The following is a 24,710-nucleotide window of genomic DNA, read 5'->3' as shown; positions in this document are numbered from 1 at the left end:
TCAGTAAATTATACAGTAGGTAAAAGAAGAAAAATTCCACAGTTTTATTTTATCTTGATTATGAAAACTTTCTGGTTTTTTTTAAATTTAACATTAGAGAGAAAGAATGCATACAAATAGACTATGTAATGCATGAAAAGCAGATTTATCTCAAAAACCCACAAGTTAGAAAATCATGATGACTCTCCTGAAGTAAAATACTGGTTTTTCACTTATCGAAGTAAGCATTTCAGTAAGCCTTTAGAGTATTTCCCAAGCGTTAGGAAAAGAAAAGGAGAGAGATCCTGCTTCCAGGAAAATACCTTGTTGATTTTAGCAGCTTGAGCCGGGGTCAGCCTCAGAAGGGTTTGAGTGCCAGCAGTCTGAAGGTTTCACACTGTCAACATTGTCTTGTTATGATTTTTTATTTTAAATTAGTAAGACTTCAGGTAGGAGAGAAAAAGCTTTAGCTTTCTTCTGCATGTGTTGCTGGGCTGAATGTTTTACCTCTGGCAGTAATTTGGAGTATTCCTTCAGTGTGATATTAATCCACTGAACACAATGGAAAGACTCTCAAGAATTTCAAGAAGCTTTGACTTTCAGTCTAGCCATATGTTTTCATTAATACGTTTTTAAGATTTTTATCTGTTTCGATTATTATTATAAAACCATTAGCTTCAAAGTGGGAGGTCGCTGAGGGTGTTGCTATCTACTTTCCCATTCACAGAATCATAGAATAGTTTGGGTCCAAACCCCTGCCATGAGCAGGGACATCTTCAACTACATCGGGTTGCTCAGAGCCCTGTCCAGCCTGGCCCTGCATGCCTCCAGGGATGGCCAAAAAGGCCAACAGCAGCCTGGCTTGTATCAGGAATAGCGTGGCCAGCAGGACTAGAGAAGCGATTGTGCCACTGTACTCAGCACTGGTGAGGCCCCACCTTGGATCCTGTGTGCAGTTTTGGGCCCCTCATCATAAGAAGGACATTGAAGTACTAGAGAGAGTGCAGAGGAGGGCGATGAAGCTGGTGCGGGGTCTGGAGCACAAGTCTGATGAGGAGCAGCTGAGGGAACTGGGGCTGTTCAGCCTGGAGAAAAGGAGGCTGAGGGGAGACCTGATCGCTGTCTGCAACTGCCTGAAAGGAGGTTGTAGCATGGAGGGAGTTGGTCTCTTCTCCCAAGTAGCAAGTGACAGTCAAGAGGAAATGGCCTCAAGTTGCTCCAGGAGAGGTTTAAATTGGATATTAGGAAAAAAATCTTCACAGAAAGGGTTGTCAGGCATTGGAACAGGCTGCCCGGGAAAGTGGTGGAGTCGCCATCCCTGGAGGTGTTTAAAACGCCTTTAGACGAGGTTCTTAGGGACATCGTTTAGTGCCAGTGTTAGGTTATGGTTGGACTTGATGATCCTGAGCGTTTCTTCCAACCGAAATGATTCTATGGGACATCTACCACCTCTCTGGGCAACCTGCCCTCTGTCCCAGTGGCGCAACAGATCTCTTGCTTTGTAGGCTCCGATGCTGTGTGGAGTTCACATGCTGAGTCTTGCACTAGAAAAGACCTTTTAGGATCCGCACAGCAATGAGATCCTCTCTACCAGAGTCTCACAAAATCTGTTCTTGGTTGCGTGCAGTAATCAGGTGTGAGAGAAGGGTAACATTGCTGCTCAGAATGTCATTATATATAGAACAAAATCCTACAGGCTCTCAGGTCAGGATCTGATTGGTGTCTGTTGTCTCCTGAAAGAGAGCGTGGTCTTGTCCAGGCCAGACACATCACTCACACTGTGCAGGGAAGTTTGTGTTTCCTGGGGAATTCTTTGGGGAACCTGTGAGCAGAGCCTCCACCCGCCAAGAAACCGGTTGCAAGACTGCAAAAGCAGAGAAGAATTTCAAGAGCTTCAGCCCCAGTCTAGGGCAACAGTCAACAACAAAAGCCCAAAATGTAAAATGCAACAGAAAACATTTTACTAAATAAAATTAAGTGTCTGTCTGGATATCAGAAACCAGAAACAAGGTGATTGTAAGTTACTGAATTCAATCCACAGAGCAAGGCAGTTTAAACTAAGGCTATAATTACCATGTTTTTTGCTTGTTGTCATTTGAAAATCCCTGAACCTTATTTCAGTAATCCACATGCTCTCTTGAAGAGTTCATACCCAACCTGTTCTGGATTTATAAGGTACCTATCAGTAGAAATTAGACAGTAGGATTGAATGAACAAAAAGAAAGGGAAGTTGCCTACTGAGAAAATTAATAGTCAAAGGCACGGGAACAGAGCAGCAGATTTGGGAACATGAGAGCTTTGCTAGATTCCAGGACTTATCTGCTGTGCAAGATGGGGTAAGTCACTTCACTTCTCCCTGCAATTCCTCTCCTGCATTGTCCCTTGCTATCTGTTTAGGTTGTAAGCAGTGTGGATAAGGACCTGGCACCCCATGTTTGAGAGTGTCAAGGATAGGTAAGGCTGTGAGGCGATACCAGAATATACGGGTATTAACAACTCCTCCGGAGCTTAAAGCTGATCGTGAGGCTGAACAGTCCCCAGCTCCTGTGCTTTGTTTGCAGGCACACTCCACGTGAAGTAACTCGGAGTTTTGTCAGAGATTTTACCCCATCACAGTAACATTTGGCAGATTTCAGTAGGTGCTGTAGATACAGGCATGGGTCCACTGTCTGCCCGAAAGGACAGGTAGCTTTCCACTGTGAGATGTATGTCTCCAAGTATTCAAAGCAGAGGTGTTAAACACTAACGAGCTTTTTTAATACTAAGCTGCAGAGACAGTGTCCTGCTTAAGATCTTCCATTGATCAAAGACTGAGAAATGAGAAATTCCCAGGGCTGGAAGAAAGGAAGAGGGTTTTCTTGGCTCAGGGCGAGCACTCACCAGGAAGGCTTCGTTGTGCCAAGGCAGCTGCTCACGGAGCTGAAAATGACGGGCCTCCCAGTCTGTGGGATGTAGGTAACTTTACAGCTGTTTTCTTGCAGCAATCCCTGTTGTCACTCAGTTATAATGGTTGTCAGCAGTCACTGGAGGACCCACCATAGATGAGGTCTGAACTAAGAACTGGGAAACCCAGCTCCACTCTTAAAAGTGGCAGCTAGGAGGAAGAAAGTAGAAAAGCCCCATGAATGAAAGTGAACCTCCACATCCCCAGGGGATCCTCTGGTGAAGGTCATTGTGCCCTGTGGCACAGAGCAGAGATGTCCTGCTCGTCTCCAGAATTTGTGATCATTTGTGTCCCACATTGCCCATGATCTGTGCAGCACTGGTTAACTGGCTTGCTCACAGATGCTTTAAAACGAGACAAAACTTCATCGCTCTCACAAGACTTACCAGCTTTTAGGTCTCTCCTAAACAAAGCCGTGCTTTCCAGTCCTGGCTAATGAGAAATCTTAGTTCCATGACTCATCTCATTTACTTCTGTCACCAAACTTTATTTCTGCTATGTGTTTCCTGAGGTGGCAAGACCTGAGCTGGACACGTTCCAGACCAGGATGTCCTACTAAAAGGCATAACAGTCTATTGCATTATAATTTGCTATTTTTCCTGTCTCAGTTTTTGTTCCTTACAGCATTTTGTTCAGTTTATGTCAGTTGATCTACCAGCCCTTCACAGCAATTCTCACATCTATCTTCCCCCAAAAGCCCAGCCTTGCCCGTGAGCAGTTCGTGTTGTGTCTTCCGATATGCATTACCTTACATACATCAACATCTGTTTCATCTATCATACTGCTCCAAGTTACCTGGCTTTCAAGTAATTTGGAATTTATCAAAACCTACTTTAAGTTTTACTAGCCTAAAAAAAATCTGCATCTGCAAACTTCAGCACTATTTTTTGCCTATTAAAATAATCAATCACCTGTTTCAGCACAGATATTTACAACGAGCTTTGTCTGCACGTTTATCATTTATTTCTATACTTTGTCTTTTGACTCTTTGCCAGTCTCATACATCAAGAAAGTGCCTGGTCCACATAGTGTCTGATATATATCTTATTGTCATAGCACATAGAGACGCAATCATTCAGCATGGGGAGGAATTGCTACTGCCAACTCCATCCCAATTTGTATGCACACAGCTAGTTGTCCTTTCTTACTGATTTATCATGTTTCCCACTTGTTTACGCCTGGCACTGTGCACTCAGCTTTGTTTTCATCGTCAAAAGCCCAGAAGTAAAACCCCGCTGAGCTATGTGTATTTTCACACCTGCCTGCGTGACACAGTTTGCTGTGAGTCCAGCAGATCTTCACCCCACCAAGTACCTGGTGTTTCCTCACTTGTCCTTTTGTCTGCCCTCACAAAGCCTCTCTAGACCTCTGCTCCCTCCTCCCCAGTACCCCTGTGCCTGTGAATCAGCCCTCAGTATAAGCAAAATAGGAATTTTTAAAAAATAAAATAAAATTTAAAAATGAGTGCACACAGTCCACATTCTCTCAGCTACAGGCATGCCCTACAGAGTTCCCAGTGTAATCCCGTCTCACCCATCAGAGCTGGAGCAAACACCTGCCAGATGCAGCCCTCACCATCTGTACTTCGCTGTCTGTCGTCTGCTGCTCCTCCTGCCACCCAGCTCCTGCCCAGGGCAGACGTGAAGGCTGTGTGTATCCAGGAGGGCTGTGAGGAGCAGAATTTATGGAGGAACAAAGGCAGCTCTGCAGGCATGGTAGGGGAGCTCCTGCCAGCCCCACAGTTTGCTTCCTCCATGCCCACTCACAGCTCACCCCTGTCCAGGGATTAACAGCCCACTTAGTGCAGTCCTCACCACAATGCTCAGAGACAAGATTTTTCAGAGTCGTGAGGTTTGTGCCTGTGTGGCTGCTGAAATCCATGCTATACTATGGATATACACTCTCTGTGGATCTATACTCCCCATGAATCTATACCATCTATCCACATCACTATTGACAGGAACGGTCCCTTCCCCATGAGCCCCTCTGCTCTGGTGAGACCCCACCTGGAGTCTCGTGTCCAGCTCTGGAGCCTCAGTACGGGACAGACATGGACCTGTTGGAGAGGGGCCAGAGGAGCCACAGAAATGACCAGAGGGCTGGAACAGCTCTGCTGTGAGGACAGGCTGAGAGAGTTGGGGCTGTTCAGCCTGGAGAAGAGAAGGCTCTGGGGAGACCTTATTGCGGCCTTTCAGTACTTGAAGAAGGAGCAGACTTTTTAGTAGGGCCTCTAGCAATAGTACAAGGGGTAATGGTTTAAAACTAAAAGAGAGAAGATTTAGACTAGATATAAGGAAGATTTTTTTTTTATTATGATGGTGGGGAAACACTGGCACAGGTTGCCCAGAGAGGTGGTAGATGCCCCATCCCTGGAGACATTCCAGGCCAGGCTGGACGGGGCTCTGAGCAACCTGATCTAGTCAAAGATGTTCCTGCTCATGGCAGGGGGGTTGGACTAGATGAGCTTTAAAAGTTTCTTCCAACCCAAACCATTCTTTTATGTTCTCATTCCTCAGGAGACACCTCAGGAAACCAGTTTTGTCCAAAACTGGCCTGGGGACAGTGGTTCCTAATCCAGCTGTCACACAGCTGTCCAAATGCTAGTACTAGCTCAGGAGAGATGAAGAACAGGACCAATACCTGAGACCTCCACCTCCTTTGGACTACTGATTTGCAGGTCACATCTGCCTGCGGTGGTTTGAAGCTCCCTGAAGATCTCACACAACCACAGCTGTGTGTTGTGTGATTCCACACAAGCTGTGTCCTTGTGCAGAATTGTGCTCTTCCTTTCTTATTAGACCAAGGTACAGCTTGACCCCATTCCAGCTGAAGCCAGATAACTCCCAGCAGTTATTTTCATAGCACGCAGTCAGACCTTGTCAGCGGTTAGATCACAGAATCACAGAATGGTTGGGTTGGAAGGGACTTCTGGAGATCATCTAGTCCAACCCACCTGCTAAAGCAGGTTCACCCGGAGCAGATCGCACAGGAATGTGTCCAGGCGGGTTCTGAATGTCTCCAGAGAAGGAGGTTCCACAACCTCTCTGGGCAGCCTGTTCCAGTGCTCTGGCACCCTCAAAGTAAATAACTTCTTCCTCATATTCAGATGGAACCTCCTGTGCTTCAGTCTGTGCCCGTTGCCCCTCATCCTATTGTTGGGCACCACTGAAAAGAGTCTGGTCCCATCCTCTTGACATTCGCCCTTGAGATATTTATGAACATTGATGAGATCCCCTCTCAGCCTTGACTTCTCCAGGCTAAACAGACGCAGGTCTCTCAGATGTTTACTTGTTGCTCATCATTGTAATTAAAACATATAAGTAACCAGCTCAGAGGCTGCTCATGTATTGTTTCAGGGGAGATGTAGGAGGAGGTAAACAAGCTGCAATGATGTCATCTTCAAAAACAAGCCATTTGCACAAAGTACAGCTAATGATGGAAGTTAATGATAAAAGTCCTGGAATAAGAGCATTTTTACAATATGTCTTAAACCATACTGTAGGGCCTATTTTGCTGAACTGTTTCTTAAATTCAATTTCCATTTTATTTGGGTCCTGAAAAAGGAGAACACCTCTCCCTTTACCTTCGCACCAGATCCATGCTGGCATGAGTAAATCATAAAATGCAAGCCAGCATTTGAGTGTGATCTTTCCAATTTAGCTTGTTGCCCCAGTTTAACCCACTTACGCCCAACGTGATCATAAAACTTTAGGGGAAATAGATGGGCTCCTAACCATCAAAAAAAGAGGGAGGGGGCAGATGTTAGTTTTTTCTGTGTCATTTCAGTGATCCAGTTTCAAGCACGGCCAGCCCTCCTGTACCGGTGCAATGAGGACACGGGCAAGTTATGGCTTGGAAGAGGGGAATTCCCAGTTGCAACTGGGAAAAGGAGGGTGGGGTAAGCAAGGTGGGGCAGAAGAAGGACACCTCAATCTTGTCTCGTTGCAAACTTATAGCCACAACAAGAAGTTCCTGTCACAGGTCAAAATCCCCATCTTAAATGCTGAATAAGCACGAAGTGAAATTAGCTGTTAATCCAAAAAGCAAATAAATAGGATGTGCACATATAGTAGATCATGGTATGGGTGAATGTAGTAAAGCTAGGGGAAGTTTTACCTTTTTTTAAAATGCCTTGGGATTTTTTGTGGGGAATATAAAATTTATGCTGTACAAGTTAAGGTTTAACTCTAAATCTGTCCTTAAAAGACAGAGATGAAGAGGGAAGTAGAATAAAAATCAAAGGATGTGGTGAAGGTCAAAAGTAAGAAAAACTGCAGAAGTAATGAACTTTTCACCTTCAAGGCTAAAACTAACCACAGAGTACAAGATCAGACTGGTTCAACTAACCACAGGGTCAGCAAAATCAGGCTTTGGGCAAGATCTACTCTGTCCAGAAATATCTATTTGCTATGTTTGTATTTATGTTTATATTAGATATTAAAAGACCAGCTTTGCCCCAAGACAAAGAGAGCTTTTGGTGTTGATCTGGTTCATGTTTAGCTTTTGACCTATAGCTGCTTCTTCGTCATGTAAAATCTAAAGTTTGTCCAACAGCTGATGAGTTGGTAGAGTCCCTTGACACAGTTGCTTCTTAGATCTTATGCATTTTCAGTGTTACGACTATTTTGTTCAGCTTAAAAATTAACTACTTGTTTTTCTTTAAAGTAATACTTGTGATGCTTTTTAAAAAAAATATATGGTCTTTATTCCATGGTTAACAGTTTCTGTAAAGCTCTTTCAAAACTGTTTTGGAGGTCACTGCTGCAGATTCTTCAAACTCCATGGGCCTCTATCAGATTCAGGTGGGGGAGAAAGAAAGGACCAACATTACTGGTGTTTGTGCAACTCAGCAGACATTTAGAAAGGTATGCTTGATGTAACTAGAAAGTTTTTTTTTTCTTACCTAATCTAGCTCTGTCTTCTGAAGCTCACACTGGGGCAGCAGGAATCATCACAGGCAATTTTCTTGCAAGGCTTCATATACGCCAAAGGAGGAACAGCAGTCTTCTGGAATAAGAAACTTTAACTTGGTTGGTTTGGTTCCTCTTGAATTTGTGACCACAAAAATTATCAGGCAAAATTTTAAAAAAAATTAGAGCTAGCAGCCAGATGTTGTATAGATGAGAATTAGCTAAAATACACAACAACTCACTTCAAAATAGGCAATGAAGTTCCCAAGTCTCAGCTGGCTGGCATCTGCTGCCTTTTCTAGTACAAGTTACCTTTTTTTACAGTGATTCTTCTCACCCTGGGCTTCATATTTCTTTTCAAAACAGAAAAACAATGTCAGACTCCACAAGAAGAGCAAAATAAGTAATAGCTACATTTCACAGGAGGTTACTGCCAGTAGCTCTAAATTTAAAGCAAAAGAAAAAGAGACATAAAGCCAATGCTCATGTTAAACACCGAGTATGACCCCCAGGAATGCAACATGGGGGCAGAATTCTGAGACCAAAAGATGATATCTAAAATCAAGTCATTTATTTTTTCCTATTTACTTTGACCACTTCTCCTTTCTAATTTAATAGCAATGGTCGTACAGCGCAGAACAGAGTTGCACCAATGAGGAGCACTGTGTTAACAGATACCACATGTTAAAACAAGTTGCCTTCTCCCAGGACCTCAGATGCTTCGGTCTGGGAACACCAGGTCTCTGAATGAACTTCAGTCAGGAGGTATATCCTAACACCAGGCAATTCGTGAACATACCTCCCCACTTTTTTAAGTAAATGCCCAGCACCACAGGCTAAGGGCCGGACTGAAGAGTGCCTGTATCACCCTCCCAGATGAAGCTTTGCTGAAAATGTTCATAATTAGTCCAAACAGACACCAGTTTGGCAGATGTTTTCAGCCATTTTCCATGCTTTCTGGATTACAGGCTCTCAATACAATCAAAACCAACCAACCAGTCTAAATAAATAAATAAATAAATAGTTTGAAGTTTTCCTACCAGCTCCTACTGCAGCTGCTGTCTGACGTGGGATAGGGATGCAGAGTCTGTGCCAGGCAATGATTTTGTGACCTGGGACCCTACTGAAAGGATATAATGGGTGAGAGCTAGAACAATGTCCTCCCCCATGCATGGAATCACACCACTTCAACTGAAGGCTGTCCATGTGAATACCAATGAGATGCTCACCCCATCGCTGTTGGGCCATTAGGGGTTTGCCTTCACCAATGCAAGAAGAGCAAGGTGGTGGAGGATGGAGTGCAACTGCCTTGTGGAGCTTTCATGCCCGTGTGCTCCTGTGGGAGTAGCATCAGTTTGCATGGCGAGTGATGTGGCCCCGAGCAGTGATGAAGCACTCCTTGTACTTGCAATTTCTCCCTTCTGCTGCCCTCTTGCCCCAGGGCAGCCTCAGGCCCTGCAGCACTGCACCCTCCTGGAGCTGCTTTAGGAGCACCTCAGCTCATGACACAGTGACACGGACATCCCGAATCCGGTGTAAATGTCCCTACCAGAAGGCTGCTGATCTTCCAGGTAAGCTTGTCTTTAGCACGTGTTTAAGACAATGCCCAAGATAAGCAGAGAGAGTTACAGGGAAAGAACAACAGAGCGTTGTCCCAAAACCAGGGTTCTTTCTCCCTGGCGTGCACACAAATGAGCCAAATTTAGCACACAGAGATGAGATATCGTTTATTAAGAGTTGTACAAGTTTGGATGCTGGAACAAAGTCAGCGTACCAGGAAGAAAAGTAACAGCCATTATACACAAAATCTGATCCCTACAGGGCAGTCCTGAAGAGCCAGTTGATTACACATCCGCATATTGGTTACGTAGTCATTTTAGCATATAATAAGCAATGTTCCACTAAAGGACGCTTTATCCAACAGTCTCGAGATATATGTAAAAACAAGAGTCAACTAATTGTGCAGGCTCCAGAATGTCTTCACTGCAAGGTCAGTAATCTCTGTGTTTCTGATCAGGTGTTTTGCAAGTCACTCTTATCTTTGTTAGAGGAGCAGACTGACCTAAAACTGAGAGGATTTACACATCTTTAGTCAGCAATTGCCAACAGGATTCATTCTTTTAAGTGGTAATGGCTACAATAGAGGAGAGAGGAGCAAAGCCAGAGCAATGCACAGACTCCTGATCACTCACAGCTCTCAACTGCCACGTGCTCTGTACAGCTGGAAATGCACATTGCTGATCTCCTGGCTGAGCACTAAGAGCAGGACCTCGGAGCAGGAGACACAGAGGTCTGTCCCCATTACTGCAGGGAAGCTGAAGGCCCATTACATGCAGCACGATGCCAGCCACGCACTTCCTAGGCAGCCACAGCTCTTTAGAGCAGCACAGGGAATGTTTTCTGGGGCAAGCAGTTAGTTTGACTACAAGAGACATTTCAATCATCGATCTCCAAGGTCACTGGCCCCATTGTCACGCAGTAAAGTATGATATACAGTCTCCTTCTCCATCACCTGACAGCTCAATCTCTGCTAAAACCTACATTTTAAGATGCTGCACATTCAGATCTGCCATTCTTGCAGATAAAACAAAGGCAGCTCTGAAGCACTAATTAACTTGAAAGCCATAATCAACAATTGCACAGTAAGATGATCTTCAGCTTTAATGTATTTCAGCACAGAAAATGAAAATTTGGGTTAGAAAAACAATTCACTCATGAGGCATCCGTACTTACAGGAAGTGAAATACAACCATTTGTGCCCAATGTCCTACCATCTGTGTCGAGCCTATTGATAAACCTCTCCTGACAGGATGAAATACTGCTCCTGTAAAGGCATCCTTAACATAATACGCCTCTACAGCATCGGGCTAGACTAGGTTTGAAAAACAGCCTTTTATAACATACAGATGAATTTAGCACTTAAGAAGATTAATGGATTTGTAAATAGCCTGGGAATCCAAAGTCATTGAATTTAGTTCACGGAACAGGTCAAATAGGCATTTATCAAACCATCTGGCATCTTTCTTCCCTGGGGAAAAATCTGGTCGAGCTACAGAGAGCTGAGGAGCCATCGCATCAGGGAGGGTTTGCTTTTCCCTGGAGTCAGCTTTCCTCTAGAAATTGCTGGTGCTAATTAGAAAGTAGTCGATCTTCCTGGACAGAGTGCTGCAGACCAAAGCAGACTGCCCCAAGGCACGTCTCTTGACGCCACTGGGGAGGCCACCTTTTTCCTGCTAAAATGTGCAGGCAAAAGAGCAGCTTCCCCGTTTCACACAGCAGCTGCTCCGGTAGCTCAGGAGCACACAGTCACTTCACACATGGGCTGATGTTGGCTTTCTCCAGAGCCGGTCACCCTACAGGCTATGGGGCAGCCTGTGGGGTTGTTCACAGACGTGTTGTTGTGCAAGTGCTGGTGGAGGCCGAGGGCATTAACTCTCACTCACATCTGGGCTGCTCCAGACAGTGTGAACAGACCCAACCCAAGGTACCTTTGCTGAAGCGTTGAGCCCTTTTGGAAAAGGTTTGTTTATTTCCCCAGTTCTCCCAGGCAATCACAAATGCAAGACGGCACAGGAGCTGCTAAGACAAGGTCTCGTGCATTAATTTGTACATTACGCACCATTTTTCAGCTGCCCTGTGCCCAAAGTCCATCTTCAGCTGGCCTGTCCTTTGTGTATGTGTTTGATTGCTCACCAATGTGTGACTGGAGGAGGGGGCAGAGGCAGGGACAGCTGCTCTCAGTTGGTTTTAGCCAACGTGTTGTCCATACTGAACCCCCACCTCAGCAAAGAGTGAGCCGGGGGGGCTCCCCCCCTGCTGCTGCTGCTTCTCCAGCACCTGAGGGGACCCAGCTGAGGCAGAGCTGGAGCTCATGTTTGTGTTGAATTGCTCATGAAAAGGCAAGGGCTGGGGGAAAAGAAATGGTTTAGGAAAATGTTTGAAAGGGTTTTTTTAATTCATTTCCATTTTTATTCCTATTTCATGACATTTTAGCAGTAATACAGGATTGTATATGTTGTATCATTTCATATGAACATGTACATCATAGTACCATAAGCCACGTATAATGATTTAGTATAGTTAAATTATCACAGAAGTGAATTTCTATATAGTCGCTTATTTTTTAAAGCACTGTTACTTAACACAAATGTAAGCATGGTCATGTTCTAGGTTAAAGTGTCTGTTCTTTATGCTGCAATAATTAGCTTGCCATTTGCTCTAGACCATAAAAAGGACATTCATACGCATGCATTTGAACAGCCTACAAAAAACCCGTCAGAGTAATTCAACGTTCTCAAAAAAATATGGGTTTTGAGCAGTTAATTTATTTTTGTGAGGAAAATATCAAATTATTCTATTAATGTGCTCTGATGATACATAAAACGTGGTAATTCTTTCTGGTTATATTAGCAGCTTTCATTGAAGATTCCAAAGATAAAACAGATGCTATATAAAGGAAAATGATGGAATAGTTGCTTAGTACAGCTTAATATGACATGCTATGTGGTATGCATTAGTGGTGGGAATACAAAACATTTAGTAGGGCCCGGTTGCATTTGTCATCACCATGTTCCGCCCCTGCTGTCATGCCATGAAATAATCTACAAATAAAAACAATATATTCCTTGAAACAGTGTATTCATTGAAAAATAAAAACACATTGAAATGACATTAATAAGTAAGCTCTTAAGTTTGAACAGCTTCCCCTCAGGGAAGAACGTTTCGACAAACATGCATCCATCTGGTTCTCCTGCATCTGTGCCAGGATGGCAGGGGGAGAAAGTATCGAAACCTGTCTGTAGTCATGGCCAAAACATTGTCCCCATCCCAGACCCACCTGGGGCAGGTGCCTTCCCTAGGTGCTGCTCTCCTGTCCACGAGGGCTAGAGCTGCATTTCTGAATGCTGCCCAGGACAGACCTGCTCCCCACACACCCGCTGTGGGTGTGGGTGTCTGTCAGGGTATGAAGAGCAGATCCAGTTTTGCTGCCCCACCTCGCTCTCATAAAGCCGACGGCTGGTTCAACTGGAGTTGGCGCAAGGGAATAAACAGCACCGCACCACCGTCCGCACAGACCCTTCTTCCCCTCACCCCCGGCAGAGGACATCACATGTCGCTAAGAGAAACTCAACCCGACGGCTTTTCCTTCATTGCTCGTCTTCCACGCAACTCTGTAAGTGTCTGGGAAGCTCTGCGACAACGCAAGGTTTCTCACCCGGAGTGGTGAACCAGATCCCACCAGCTCCCAGGGGAATCCGGAGTCAGATCCAACCAACCTGCCCAGGAGAATTTGGAGCCAAATATGTATCCAAGGCCCGCAACACAATCTTTTCCCTAATAACTAGGAAGGTACAGGGACTAAATGTATAAGCAGGACTCATGCTCCAGGCAGCCCTCAGACTATTTGATCTGCAAAACAATCACTGTGAAAAGTGCTGCGAGGTAAAAAGAGAAGGCAGCTTCAATACTGTCTTCCCCCATCCCAGAAGAAACCCCACCAGTCAGTCCATCCAGCTGTGTGGTGTTACTGAAGACTTCAGTGGCGTTTGCCACCTCTTCGGGAAGGCCCATCTGGAGCAAGAGTTTAGTAATAAGGCTGTTGAACTTGCTTTCCGTGGTAGACCAAGGCTCCTCGCTTGGAGTCGGGCCTTCAGACGTGAAATTTAGCTCCACTGGGTCGAGACAGTAACCTTCTGGTGATCTCTCATAGAGCACATCTATCAGGTCAATCCCGGCTACTGAGGAGGGGGAGGCACAGGGAATATCCCTGACGAGCCTGTAATTCTCCATCCACTCCTTCAGCCACTCGATGCGGCAGTCGCACTCCCAGGGGTTGCGGAAGAGGTACAGCTGCCCCAAGAAATACACGGGCTGGAAAACAGAAAAGGGCAGGGTCGTCAGGTTGTTGCTGTTCAAGTGCAACGCAACCAGGCTGGTGAGGTTTTCAAAAGCCCCTTCCTCAATGTAGTTGATCCTGTTGCGGTCCAGGTAGAGGACCTCCAACTCCCCCAAGTCCCTGAACCACGTGTTGGAAATGTTTCTGAGGAAATTTCCCCCCAGGTTGAGCATCTTCAGGCACCTCAGGCCATCAAAGGAGTTTTCTGGAAGCTCGCTGATCAAATTGTCATTCAGGTACAGGTACTCCATCTTCTGGCAGCCCTGAAAAGCTCGTTCGTGAACAACATTTATCCTGTTGTCCTGCAGATTCAGGTATTTCAGCTTGGTCAGGCCCTGCAAGGAGTTATAGGCTACCGCTTCGATCCTGTTTCTCTCCAGGTAAACATGGGTCAGGTTCTCCATGCCCCTGATGGCACCTGGGATCCTCCGGAAGTTGTTCTGGAAGCAGAAGAGCTCCTGCAGAGCATGCAGCTCAATGAAGATCCTGTCTGGGATGTTGAAAAGGTTGCAGTCTGCTAGGTCCAGCTTGACCAGCCGTCTGAGAGCCGTGAAAGTCCGTGTGTGGAGATACCGAATGTACTCGTTGTGGGCCATCTTCAGCTCCACCAAGCTGGGCAGACCCTTGAAAGCCCCCGGGGTGATGAAGGAAATATTGTTGTGGTTGAGCGACAGGGATTTGAGGGAAGGCAAGGTCCCAAAGGCTCTCTCTGAGAGGAACTTGATGCTGTTTTTGTCCAGGTTGATAGAGGAGGCTTCACAAGGGAACTGGCTGGGGATCTGCCCCAGACCGGCACGATCGCAGAGGACGGAGCAGCTCCGCTCCTGGGTGCACACACAGTTGGCAGGGCAGGACCGCACGCAGGCCCACACCGCGTGGACATGGGGGACCCAAAGGAGCACTGTCAGGAAAGCACACCCCATCCCCATGGAGGTGTGGGAGGAGAGAATCAGGATGCATTGTTAGCAGATACATTAGCCACAACAGGAAGAAGAGACTACGCTGTCTTTGCCTCCCTTCTAGCCAGGCTAATTGTCCCTGGCTACCTGATTGGGGAGGTGTCGTGAAAGATTCCTAAAAAATCTTGTGCTAGGATTTTTAAAGCCTCCAAGAAGGTGTATATATATATATATATATAGAACGTCATCTAGAACGTCATCTCTGATTAATTTCTCTCCCCAATAGGCGGAATCACCTAGACTAGAGTATTGCTCAGTGTCTCTGTGACCGGTCTCTCTGCAAGCTGATGGGGACGCGGTTTGGCTGGGGAGCAGGCAGAGATGCTTTGAAGCCCAGCAGCTGTAGATGGGCTGCAGTATTTCGGGGGGTCAGGGCAGTGTTCCCTGAGGCACATCAAATTCATGCTTTTTACTTCTTTCTTTTCTTTGTTCATTCAACCTAATGTTTCACTACTGGAGCATGAGCTGGTGCAGCACTGCAAGGGGACCTATCAGCTGCTAAGGATGCAGTACAGTGTTTCAAAACACATTCCCATTGTGTTTTGGTAGAACAGCATGAGAAAAAACGAATTAAGGGATGTTGTTCAACTGCTTTTTTCATTATCTCATCGTAAATGAGATACTTTGCACCTCCAGCACAATTTTTACTGTTTTGCCCATTCTCAGGACAGTCACCATAGTGCCTTATGCTAGATGGGAGCAGCCACTTTGTCCTTTTATCAACCTGACATGGGAGGTGTGTGGTTATTGTGGTTTCTTTTCAAGTTAGTCCCACGCAGGTGGATGTACAACAAGGAAGATAAGGAGAAAGTTCTTGGGGAGAAATCAGAGAAGAATGAAAGGGAGATGTCAGCCTCCACAGACAGGCATTTTTGTGGGGAAAAAACATCCAGTCAACAAGCCATCTGCAAAATAAACTCATTAGAGAGGAAGAACTGAAGGCAGATCTCATTGTGCAATTGCTCTCACAGGCACATCCGACCTGCCACTCAACAAAATGAGCAGCCGCACCAGCAACCTCTCCATGTAGCCACTAGCAGGAAACACTGGGATTGCTACTGACTCGTTTTTCTGCTGCAGTTTATTGACTCCCGCACAAGCATAATCCTTTTATATCTTTTTTCAATGAGACATGAGACACCAACAGCTTTACCAACAGTTTCTTACAGCATTGCTGGAACATGTGGTTACTGCTGTGTGCATGTCAAGCCCCAAGGGCCAAGGAACAGACTTTTCCCCACATTCCTGCTGACCGTCTGGAGAGAGAAGCTCCCAGCAGCCGAGCTGCCTCTCCCCACCAGTTTGCAGCACAGCAACTGCCCACTACAGCTGCATTCCTGATGGACATTTTTATTAAGACAGTCTTGTGAGGTGACATGCCAGGAGGCATCAGCTTCAGCAGGTGTCAAGCTTTTATTTTTGCAGCATCTAAGGTTTTAATGTACAAACCAAACGACAGGTCAAACTGAAATTGCTCTGCCCTTTCTCTGTCCTTTTTAAAAGCAACATGCACGGTACTGTAAGTGCTGTATTGAGTTCGTGCTGCCTGTGGCTTATTCAAGCAGGAGACTTGCAAAACCAGTTGCTGGGCAGGTCCCCATTGAAAGAACATCAACCCAGGAGCTGCCCAGCCTGGTTCTGTTCGGCCCAACCTGGTCATTGTATGTAGAAGAGGTCTTTAGGTATTTGGAGGGAGCATCCCAGAGGACTTTAACTGTGGCCTCTTTATTGAAATTCAGGTCCCACCAAGCCTGGCCACACTATTGTGACTAGAGAATTAGCTAAACAGCAGCACTTCAAGGATAAATGATGGTGAACGACTCTGAGAGGTGAAAAGGATTTTAGACAGGTTGTCATTTCGTTTGTTTGTATGTTCTCCTTTTTCCTAAGCCCTTATCTAACACCCCTGGCTAAAGGAAAGTCCCCTATGTTCAGGGCCTCTGGTAGACACAGGTGAGGAGCTTAAGGACAACACGGGGGACAACCTGCCGGCCTCAGAGTGCTCTTTCTTTGTGCAGGCTGCTCAGGGACTGCCTGGTTTGCTACCCTTTGCACCAGTCCACACTGCTGCTTGCAAACGGGGGCATATGTTGTTTTTGTTATGCAGTTACATAAACTGAGGGCCAGACAGATTAAGGATTTGCCAGTTCCCAAATGTCTGACGGCAGGTGGCTGTCTAGAAATGATGGATGCAATTGTTGCTGCTGGAACGAGAGCCTTGCATGGGCTCAAGGTGACATCCAGAAGGGCATATGTGCATAGGCTGTCCTATTCGTGGGACTGTCCCAAGCAAGTTCAAGTACAGCTGCCCCAACCTCAGTCCCATCTCTGGCCTTCAGAGCCTCAGCATGTGTACACTGTCTGCAGCACAGGAATGAGCACACTGATACCCAAATCTCCTCCTTCCCCTCTTTGCTTGTTCTCTAATCACTTGATAAAGGAAATGTCTGTACCCAAGCCGTATCCAGCCTGTTATCCTTATTCACAAGGGTTTTTTAGTGCCAAATCTGGGTCTTTTGCTAGTGGCATTTCACAGCACACTTCTAAGATCTCTATTCACAAGTGTATCTCTTTGCATTGAGCAGTACATAGAAAGCAAACACTTGAGGACCATCCAACTGGCAAACAATCCCCTGAGATTAGGAGCTCAGAGGAACCCCTCAGGCCACTGCAATCTTTGTGGCATTCTCTCTCTTTCTCTTGCAGGGGAAGTTGACCAAAATCCTTCATCTGAACACCACCAGATCCTCAGAACTGCTGCTCAAAGCACAGGAGATCAGATGTCCTCTGTTGGTCAGCTCTCCTCTCACCGATATAGTACAAAACATTCCCACTTCCCCTTCCTTGCTCCTTGCCCTTGCCCAAAAAGCATGTTCTTTGCTTTTAACACTAGGGCAGCAGCTGGAAGATGCCTCCACTTCGTTGACACAGAGAGTGCTCCAATGAGGTGTGTGTTTAAGAAAAAGGGTGAAATACAGCAGTAAGGTCAGAAAAATATGTGAGATTAAGGAATAAACAAAATTCCACCCAGGGATGATCTCTTTTGCTCTTTTAAGTACTGTGGTAATTCAGTATTTGAAAGGAAGAGTGTGAGACCAAAAACATGTTTACAGAGTTTTTGAAAGGGTAAAGAGACAATCATGGCAATAATTGAACATTTAACCTACACCTTTCCAAACGATCTGTCTAATCCACTACTGGGTAATGCAGAATAAGAGTATACTCACCATTTAAAATGATGGCAAACATTACCTTGATTATTCACTAGTGGCATTTCAGGTCTGGCAAGCAAACTTGAGGGATCTAAAAGCACACAGGAAGAGCAGAGACTGGTTTCATCCTCTATCATTTCCCTGCATCATTTTCACAAAATAAACTCTATGTTTAGAAAGGAAGAAGGAAAAAGTTCTTCTCCCACAGGCTTTCAAACTGAAGAAGTTCCCAGCACCTTCCTAGTGAGCATCTTTCTTCCACCACTGACCTTCTCAGGGAATCCTGCAGCTTTCTGGTACTCCTTTTCACGAGTTCATCTGCATCCTTCCCACCAGCTGCACCAAGGACATGTTTCCATCATCCGAGGTGAGAAAAGAACACCAACAGCAAGAGACTGGCCATCTCCCCAGTATGTAGGTGCTGGTGTAGAGGAGCGTAACCAGCTTAGCGTCAAGCAGTCAAAATTAAAATTCCCAACAGAAATCACCTAGATGCATTGATTGCTTACCCAGCCGGCCAGTGGCTGTGTCCTCCCTCCTGCTCCTGAGGCTGCCATTAGCCATACGAGTCAGTTTCTGAAAAATTGGCATTTTTTTCTCGCAAGCTATCATTTAATGGCAGGAAAATCCTCTGTATCAGAGCAGGATTAGCGGAGATGGAAGAATGTGTCTGTCCTCTAAAGCTCCCAAAGCAAAACAGGGATTGCAGACAAACCAAGCTGATGCTTTCTCCCCTCTGCCAAGCTACTCTCTCTCTAGCATTAAAAAAATAATAATAATACAGTCCAGAATTGGACCACTGCCATTTAAACAGCATTGCTGAAAGTCATTATTCCATTCCTCCTTATGTAATGGCAGAGGAGGTGGAAGTGAAGGGTGCAGCCTAAATGGGATTATATTTTGGGGCAAGCACAGGTTTATAGTTTCTGTTTGTTGAGCTCTCCAAACAGACACAGCTTGGGACTTTGTCCCCCGATGCACGTTTTCCCAACAGCACCAGGAGAAGGGTCAACAAACACAGGGAGCTTACATGGTTTATATGGCCTTGATGAGAACAAATTCTGCCCTGCCTGTGAGTGTGTTTTGCTTGAGATGCTGCAGTTAGTGTGTGGAAATCATAACAACAGGTTCTATATGTGGCGATGTCTTTTGCATTCAGGATGTGAACTGGTTTTTAAAGCCTTTTCTGACAGAATGATGATGGTTTCTTTGGAGAATGGGAGCTGAATAAGTGAGTTATCTCAGCCTCCCATGCCTTAGGTAATTGCGCTCACTATGTCACAGGGAAAAAATAGCTGTACTCTTTATTTCTATGTGAATTATTCTTTTTTTCTTTTTTCAGGGAATGGAATACTTGATGAATTTATGCTTGATACAGCAGGAAAGATTCAGCTGGGAACCAGCCCGCTGCTGCTTGGCTCTTCCAGAAAATTAAAGCACCCAGCTACATCACATTTATTTTCTTTTGGCTTTCCTTCAGTCTTAAGGCATCGGGCTGGCACCTCAGGAAATTTGTGTCTGTCCGAACAGCATGTAAGCAGGCTGGTGCTTGGGGGAGGCAGGCTGAAGGGAAGGGGGTGACCCATATAGCACTGATTTTATCTGAAGGATACCTTTTCCCACCAGTTTGCTGTACCAACCCCCCAGCTTTGTACTGCTGTGCTTTGCACCACGCTGCTTTGCACAGAGGAGAAAGGAGATTTGCGAAGCCACACACAGGGGTTTTGTGACCTCTGTCACACAGCTGAAGCTGCTGGAGAACTTGTGGGGACAGAAATGGCACTGTCTGGGTGCTCACCAGTGCTGGGGCAGCTGGTGTTTCCTCCAAAGATCCTGGAACACCAGGAAACCACAACCTGTCCGATGGCAGAAAGCAGATAACTGCCCTTTTGGCCATGAAGAAAAATGGCGGGGGGAGGAGGGGGAAGCGCTATTCCCATCTCCATTTTCCCCAACATTTACCAGAGTCCTAAAGGTGGCACCAGAAATGTTGTCTCTCCTCTGATGCACACATGATGTAGATGAGGGGTGGAAGCAGTGGGCAATGAAGGGACATGGGACTCAGGGATAATCTGGCATGTCATCAGTTGGCAGCTCCCCAGGGACCAGACTTGCTGCTCGGTTTGCACAGCAGCACTAAATCTGCTCATCAGAAGCAAGCAGGGGCTGATCTGCACCAAGGCACCAGGTTTCTGTGGAAACTCTGAGGTTCTCCTGTGCCTCGCTGCTCTTCTTCCAGGTGCACAGCAAGGGACCAGTGGGGATGGGGCATGAAGGACCACTGAGCCCCAGAAAGTGCTTGTGTGATCTGCAGAGCCACCTCCCCCAGAAGGGCAGCTCAAGGGACCTGGCAAAACACATCCCCCTAAGGAGGACCCTGAGAGCCTCCTCTATGTACAACGGTGGGTGGGGACTGGTAGGCTGGGGACTGGGGGAGGCTTGTTAAACTGGGAGCTGTATGTACCTCAGCAATCAATTTCGGGGCTGAGGGGAGCGTGGCAGTAGGTGCCTATCGCAAGTCAGCAGCCGCAATGTCTTGGGCGATGCTGCTGAAGCAGGCTGCAGCAGAACCAGGAGGAAGGCTGGCCAGGAACACCTCAGAGAGCTGCTGCAACAGGCAGCCCTGCTGTAGCCCAGCACAGACATGATAAGCTCCCACAGGACCTTCTGACAGCAGCTCCGCCCTCAGCATCCCACATACAGACCTCTGTGGGTGCAGCTGGCCTGGCAATGGAGCCCAGCCCCACTCCGGCCTTTTCTGCTGCAGCTGGAAGTAGGAACAGCTGAAACAACCCTTGTCCTGCCCCAGTATGAGCCCACATCCCGCCCACAGCTTCGCCAGCCACCCTGCACTGGCACACCTGGAGCTCCTCCCTGGCCAGCAGCAGCAGCTCCAAGGCTCACAGCAGTGTATTTCTGGGCATCACCTACAGGCAGGAGCCTCGTGCACCTCCAGACCACAGCACAGAGAAGATATAAACATCTCAGCATATGCACGGGGGGTGGGCTGGGGGTGGGAGACATGCTGAGGTCACCATTTCTAGGAAAGTCTCCTGCTGGCAGCCAGCTGCTCGGAGAGCATCACCCTGTGAGCAGCTTCAGCAGAGCACCGCAGGAGCATGAAGTCCGCCACCTCCTGTGAACTTCGGCTGGATCTTGCAACTCCTGATCTATTTCCTGAAAACCCTTGGTCCTGAAAGGGCATGACAGTGTGAGACAGAGGCCTGGTAAGGAGGAGCTTCTACGCTTCTTAGTTAGAAAAACTTACATACCAGAGGGTACATAAAGGAGACAAGCATTGATTCTTAAAATAAACAAACTTAGGCTTTAAAACCACACCTCAACATTTTCCAGAGCATGACTCATGGCTGGTTAATGCTGAGGGGTGAGCGCACCGCAGATGCTCAGTTCTGGGAAGCTGCTGTGGCTGCTGGGCTGGAAGTTAACTCGGAAGCTACAGATCTTGTTGCTGGGGCTCTGCACTGGTAATTTTTTTGCCACCAAGGGCTCTTCCTCATGATCTGTCCTGCCCTTTTTAATCTTTGGGAAATCAGAGAAGCCAGAGGTCAACATAGCAGTGTAGCCAAGCCTAGAAAGCAGCAGAGCTAAGCTGCCTCTGAAAAAAACAAATATATAAATATATATAAAAATTATATATATTTATATATATATATATATATATATATCTGATCTTCCACTAAAAGAATTTGTAGAATTCAGCCCTGACTGGAGGAGCCTCCTCTGCTTCAGCACTGTGTGTCACGAGCTGGCAGCAAGGACAAGCCCACCTTACACGGCAAACCTGTGCAGACTCGATGCAAGATTGCTTCTTCGTGGCCAGGGGCATTTCGTGTGATGGTGGCTTAAGGATCTGATTGTAGCTCCTATCTGTGATACAGACTGATATGATTTTAAATGAACACTAGGGACCACTTCTTGTAGTGGTTCCAGCTGCAGGTTAAAATATTCCCTTATTTTCAAAGGGTCGCTAAAAACAGCTGGTGGGCATCATCTCACCTAGCCAGAGATGAGAGAGGTCTCATCTCACCCACTATAACCGCCTACCTGTGGGCACTGATCGCGGGCTTCAGCAGGGCCAATTGTCAGTGACAGAGGATGACAGCCAGCCAAGCACATGCAGCTTTGTGGACACCTCCATGCCATTAGGCAGCAGTGCTGGCTTAGGTGGATTCCAAGCATCCCATGTCCAGATGCTTCCAGCCAAATGCTGCCGTCCTTAGAGCAGCAAAGAGGCAGAGCTGCTTGCCTGACTCCAACAGCTTAACATCTTTGCTCCCCTGTTTTTTTCATGTCTAAGAGCCACTTGCATTCATGGGACCAGTGCAGGGGGTTGAGGTCCCTGTGCCGCAGAGAGCCCGAGCGCCTCTGCCTGCCCCGGGGTTTTGGTTTCCTGAAGTTCTGTAATAGCAGCCGCAGCTCGGCGCATACTTCCCCTCTTCTCACAGCAGCAGCTGCGCCGCACATCTGAGCCTTCCCTGCGCACGTAATCTCTGCTGGGGTGACCTTTGAAGTAGCTGCCTCAGCGTTTCTCGCCGGGGCTCCTGTTGTTGTCTCTGTCCCGTGAGACCCGGGCTGCATGTAGGGTGGTCACCCAGCCGGCCACCCTGCTGCGTGCACAGCTCCAGACGGTGTAGGTTTCGGGCAGGGAGAAGCTGTTCTCTGTGGCAGGGACTGCTGTGCTGCCAGCAGACAGGACAGACCCGCGTATGCAACTTCAGCACAGCCTGCACCACCACCAGAAATAGTGCTTGGGTCATGTGCAGTGTTGCTGCTCACAGGAGACACAGCAGCAGCTGAGGAGCCCACCAAGTCTTCAAGAGCGAAGAGTAAAAAGCCTTTCCCTTACTCAGAAGAGAGGACAGCTTTTCTTCTGCGGGTGGGGATTTCACTTTTGTCCGGACTGAGGCCCTCAGACTTTGCTCAGGCATTAAGGTCCAGGGCCCTGAGGGCACTTGTAGGTGTTATATGGAGAGTGTCCCCCAGGGCGTCCCCCCACGCTGCCCACGGGGCCAGGGGTCCCATGTCATCTCAGCCCAGGACCATCAGTCCCTGCCCAGCGTGGGTGCTGCAGGTTGCACGTTGTCACTGGCCCCCTGCCCCATGTTGCAGCCCCCTTGCAGCCTGCCCAGCCCCCCAGGCTGCAGTGCCATGACCTCAATGGGCTGCCTTCTGCTGGTCCCACCCCTGACGGAGAAGATTGATGCCACCTCAAGAAACCCCTTGGAAGGGAGAGTTGCTGTGCTGTCCCCATTAATGTCCTCCCCATGTATCCTCAGCAAGGAGGGCTGCCATCAGCAACAGTGCCTGCAAGCTTTCCGAATGGCTCCTGCCCTTCAAAAATAAACCCATCTCACCCCAAAAATGAATTTTGGCCCCTAATTCCCCTCAGCAGCCTCTGAGGAGTGTCCAGGTTTATTCCTCTGGGTGTACATAAAGCCGTCCAAGCCTCGACCAGCTTCCCTGGCAAGACACAGCAGGCCAAAGAACAGCCCATCGCCCGGTTTTATGTTCACCATGCTGGCCTGGGTTTGTGTGTGACACATGGTAGCCCCGTAGCCACTTCACACCAGCAGCAGCTGCCACTCTGGTCCCTGTCCCCACAGCGGTGCAGGCACACTGCTCCCCAGCCCAACTTGTTGCACAGCCGTGTGTCCTTCAAGAAGGACAGGGAACTGCTTGAGAGAGTCCAGCGCAGAGCCACAAAGATGATTAAGGGAGTGGAGCATCTCCCTTATGAGGAAAGGCTGAGGGAGCTGGGTCTCTTTAGCTTGGAGAAGAGGAGACTGAGGGGTAACCTCATTCATGTTTATAAATCTGTAAAGAGTGAGTGTCAGGAGGATGGAGCCAGGCTCTTCTCGGTGACAACCAATGATAGGACAAGGGGTAACGGGTACAAACTGGAACACAGGAGGTTCCACTTAAATATGAGAAGAAACTGCTGCTCAGGGAGGTTATGGAGTCTCCTTCTCTGGAGACATTCAAAACCCACCTGGACGCCTTCCTGTGCAACCTCACCTAGGTGTTCCTGCTCCGGTGGGGGGATTGGACTGGATGATCTTTTGAGGTCTCTTCCAATCCCTAACATTCTGTGATTCTGTGATTCTGTGATTCTGTGCTTAGGTAGAGACACTGTATCTACAGTCCTTCTCCAAGGACTCCTCAACAGCCTACCCCCCATCCCTTGACTTTACATGAGCTCTGAAGCATCTCGCTCCATCCATGTGCCATCAACTCTCAGAAAAACCTGGGCACTGCCAGAAAAACTGCTGAAGCCTGGGCCCCAGTGCAGGCACAGCCCTCGGCGGACACATACCCAGGGCCTGAGAGCACGGGCAGCGCTGGGCACGTCGTGATGCCCAGACCCAGCCCAAGGGTGAAGCATCCCAGCAGCTGCCTCACAGCAGGGCTCAGCAGGCTGCTTACAGCAGTAACCCTGGGGGGACTTTTCACCGCCTGGTCTGTGACAGGTGGAAGCAGGGACAAGACAAGGCAACCAGCAGCAGCACTTGGCAAGAAACGGCCACCAAAAAGCCACTTACCCGCAGGTAGGGTAAGGAAGCAAAGCCGATGAAGCAGCAGAAAGAGCAGAGGGTCAAGGTGGGCAACAGATTTGAAGCCCCAGCCCGGCCGCTGTACCATGGCCAAGCCCTGCAGCAGGAGTGGAGGCCCAGGAGCCCGCGGCTGCAGCAGGAACCTCTTCTGAAAGGGAACAGCACACTCTAGGGTAGGGAGACAGAAGCAGATGCAATGCACAGCAAACCACAGGCTACTGTATTTGCCCGTCAGCCC

The 24,710-nt window shown here is 47.4% G+C and overlaps 1 protein-coding gene across 2 annotated transcripts; it reads right to left on the bottom strand.

Moving 5' to 3' along the window:
- Positions 1-13,233: 13,233 nt before the first annotated feature.
- NYX (nyctalopin) lies at positions 13,234-17,962 on the bottom strand. 2 transcript variants are annotated; one of them, XM_065658661.1, is made up of 2 exons: positions 17,941-17,962; positions 13,234-14,630 (listed from the first exon to the last, which is right to left on the bottom strand). In XM_065658661.1, exons 1-2 carry the CDS (start codon positions 17,960-17,962, stop codon positions 13,234-13,236), a joined length of 1,419 nt encoding a protein of 472 aa, XP_065514733.1. The 2 variants fall into 2 exon arrangements, with proteins under 2 accessions (XP_065514733.1, XP_065514732.1); XM_065658660.1 differs by lacking the exon at positions 17,941-17,962 and adding an exon at positions 17,916-17,937.
- Between the last annotated feature and the right edge of the window lie 6,748 nt (positions 17,963-24,710).

This window comes from Caloenas nicobarica, chromosome 1, assembly GCF_036013445.1.
Source record: "Caloenas nicobarica isolate bCalNic1 chromosome 1, bCalNic1.hap1, whole genome shotgun sequence".
Classification (NCBI taxonomy): Eukaryota; Metazoa; Chordata; class Aves; order Columbiformes; family Columbidae; genus Caloenas; species Caloenas nicobarica.
The sequence above is the reverse complement of the archived record's forward strand: the minus strand, read 5'-3'. Positions and strand labels throughout refer to the sequence as shown.

Excerpts from the sequence above, each read along its gene's own strand:
- NYX (XM_065658661.1), bottom strand. The coding sequence starts at position 17,962 with ATGCCACTAGTGAATAATCAAG. Across the intron at positions 14,631-17,940 it reads GCCACTAGTGAATAATCAAG|TGCTCCTTTGGGTCCCCCAT; the intron begins GTAATGTTTGCC and ends CTTTCCTGACAG.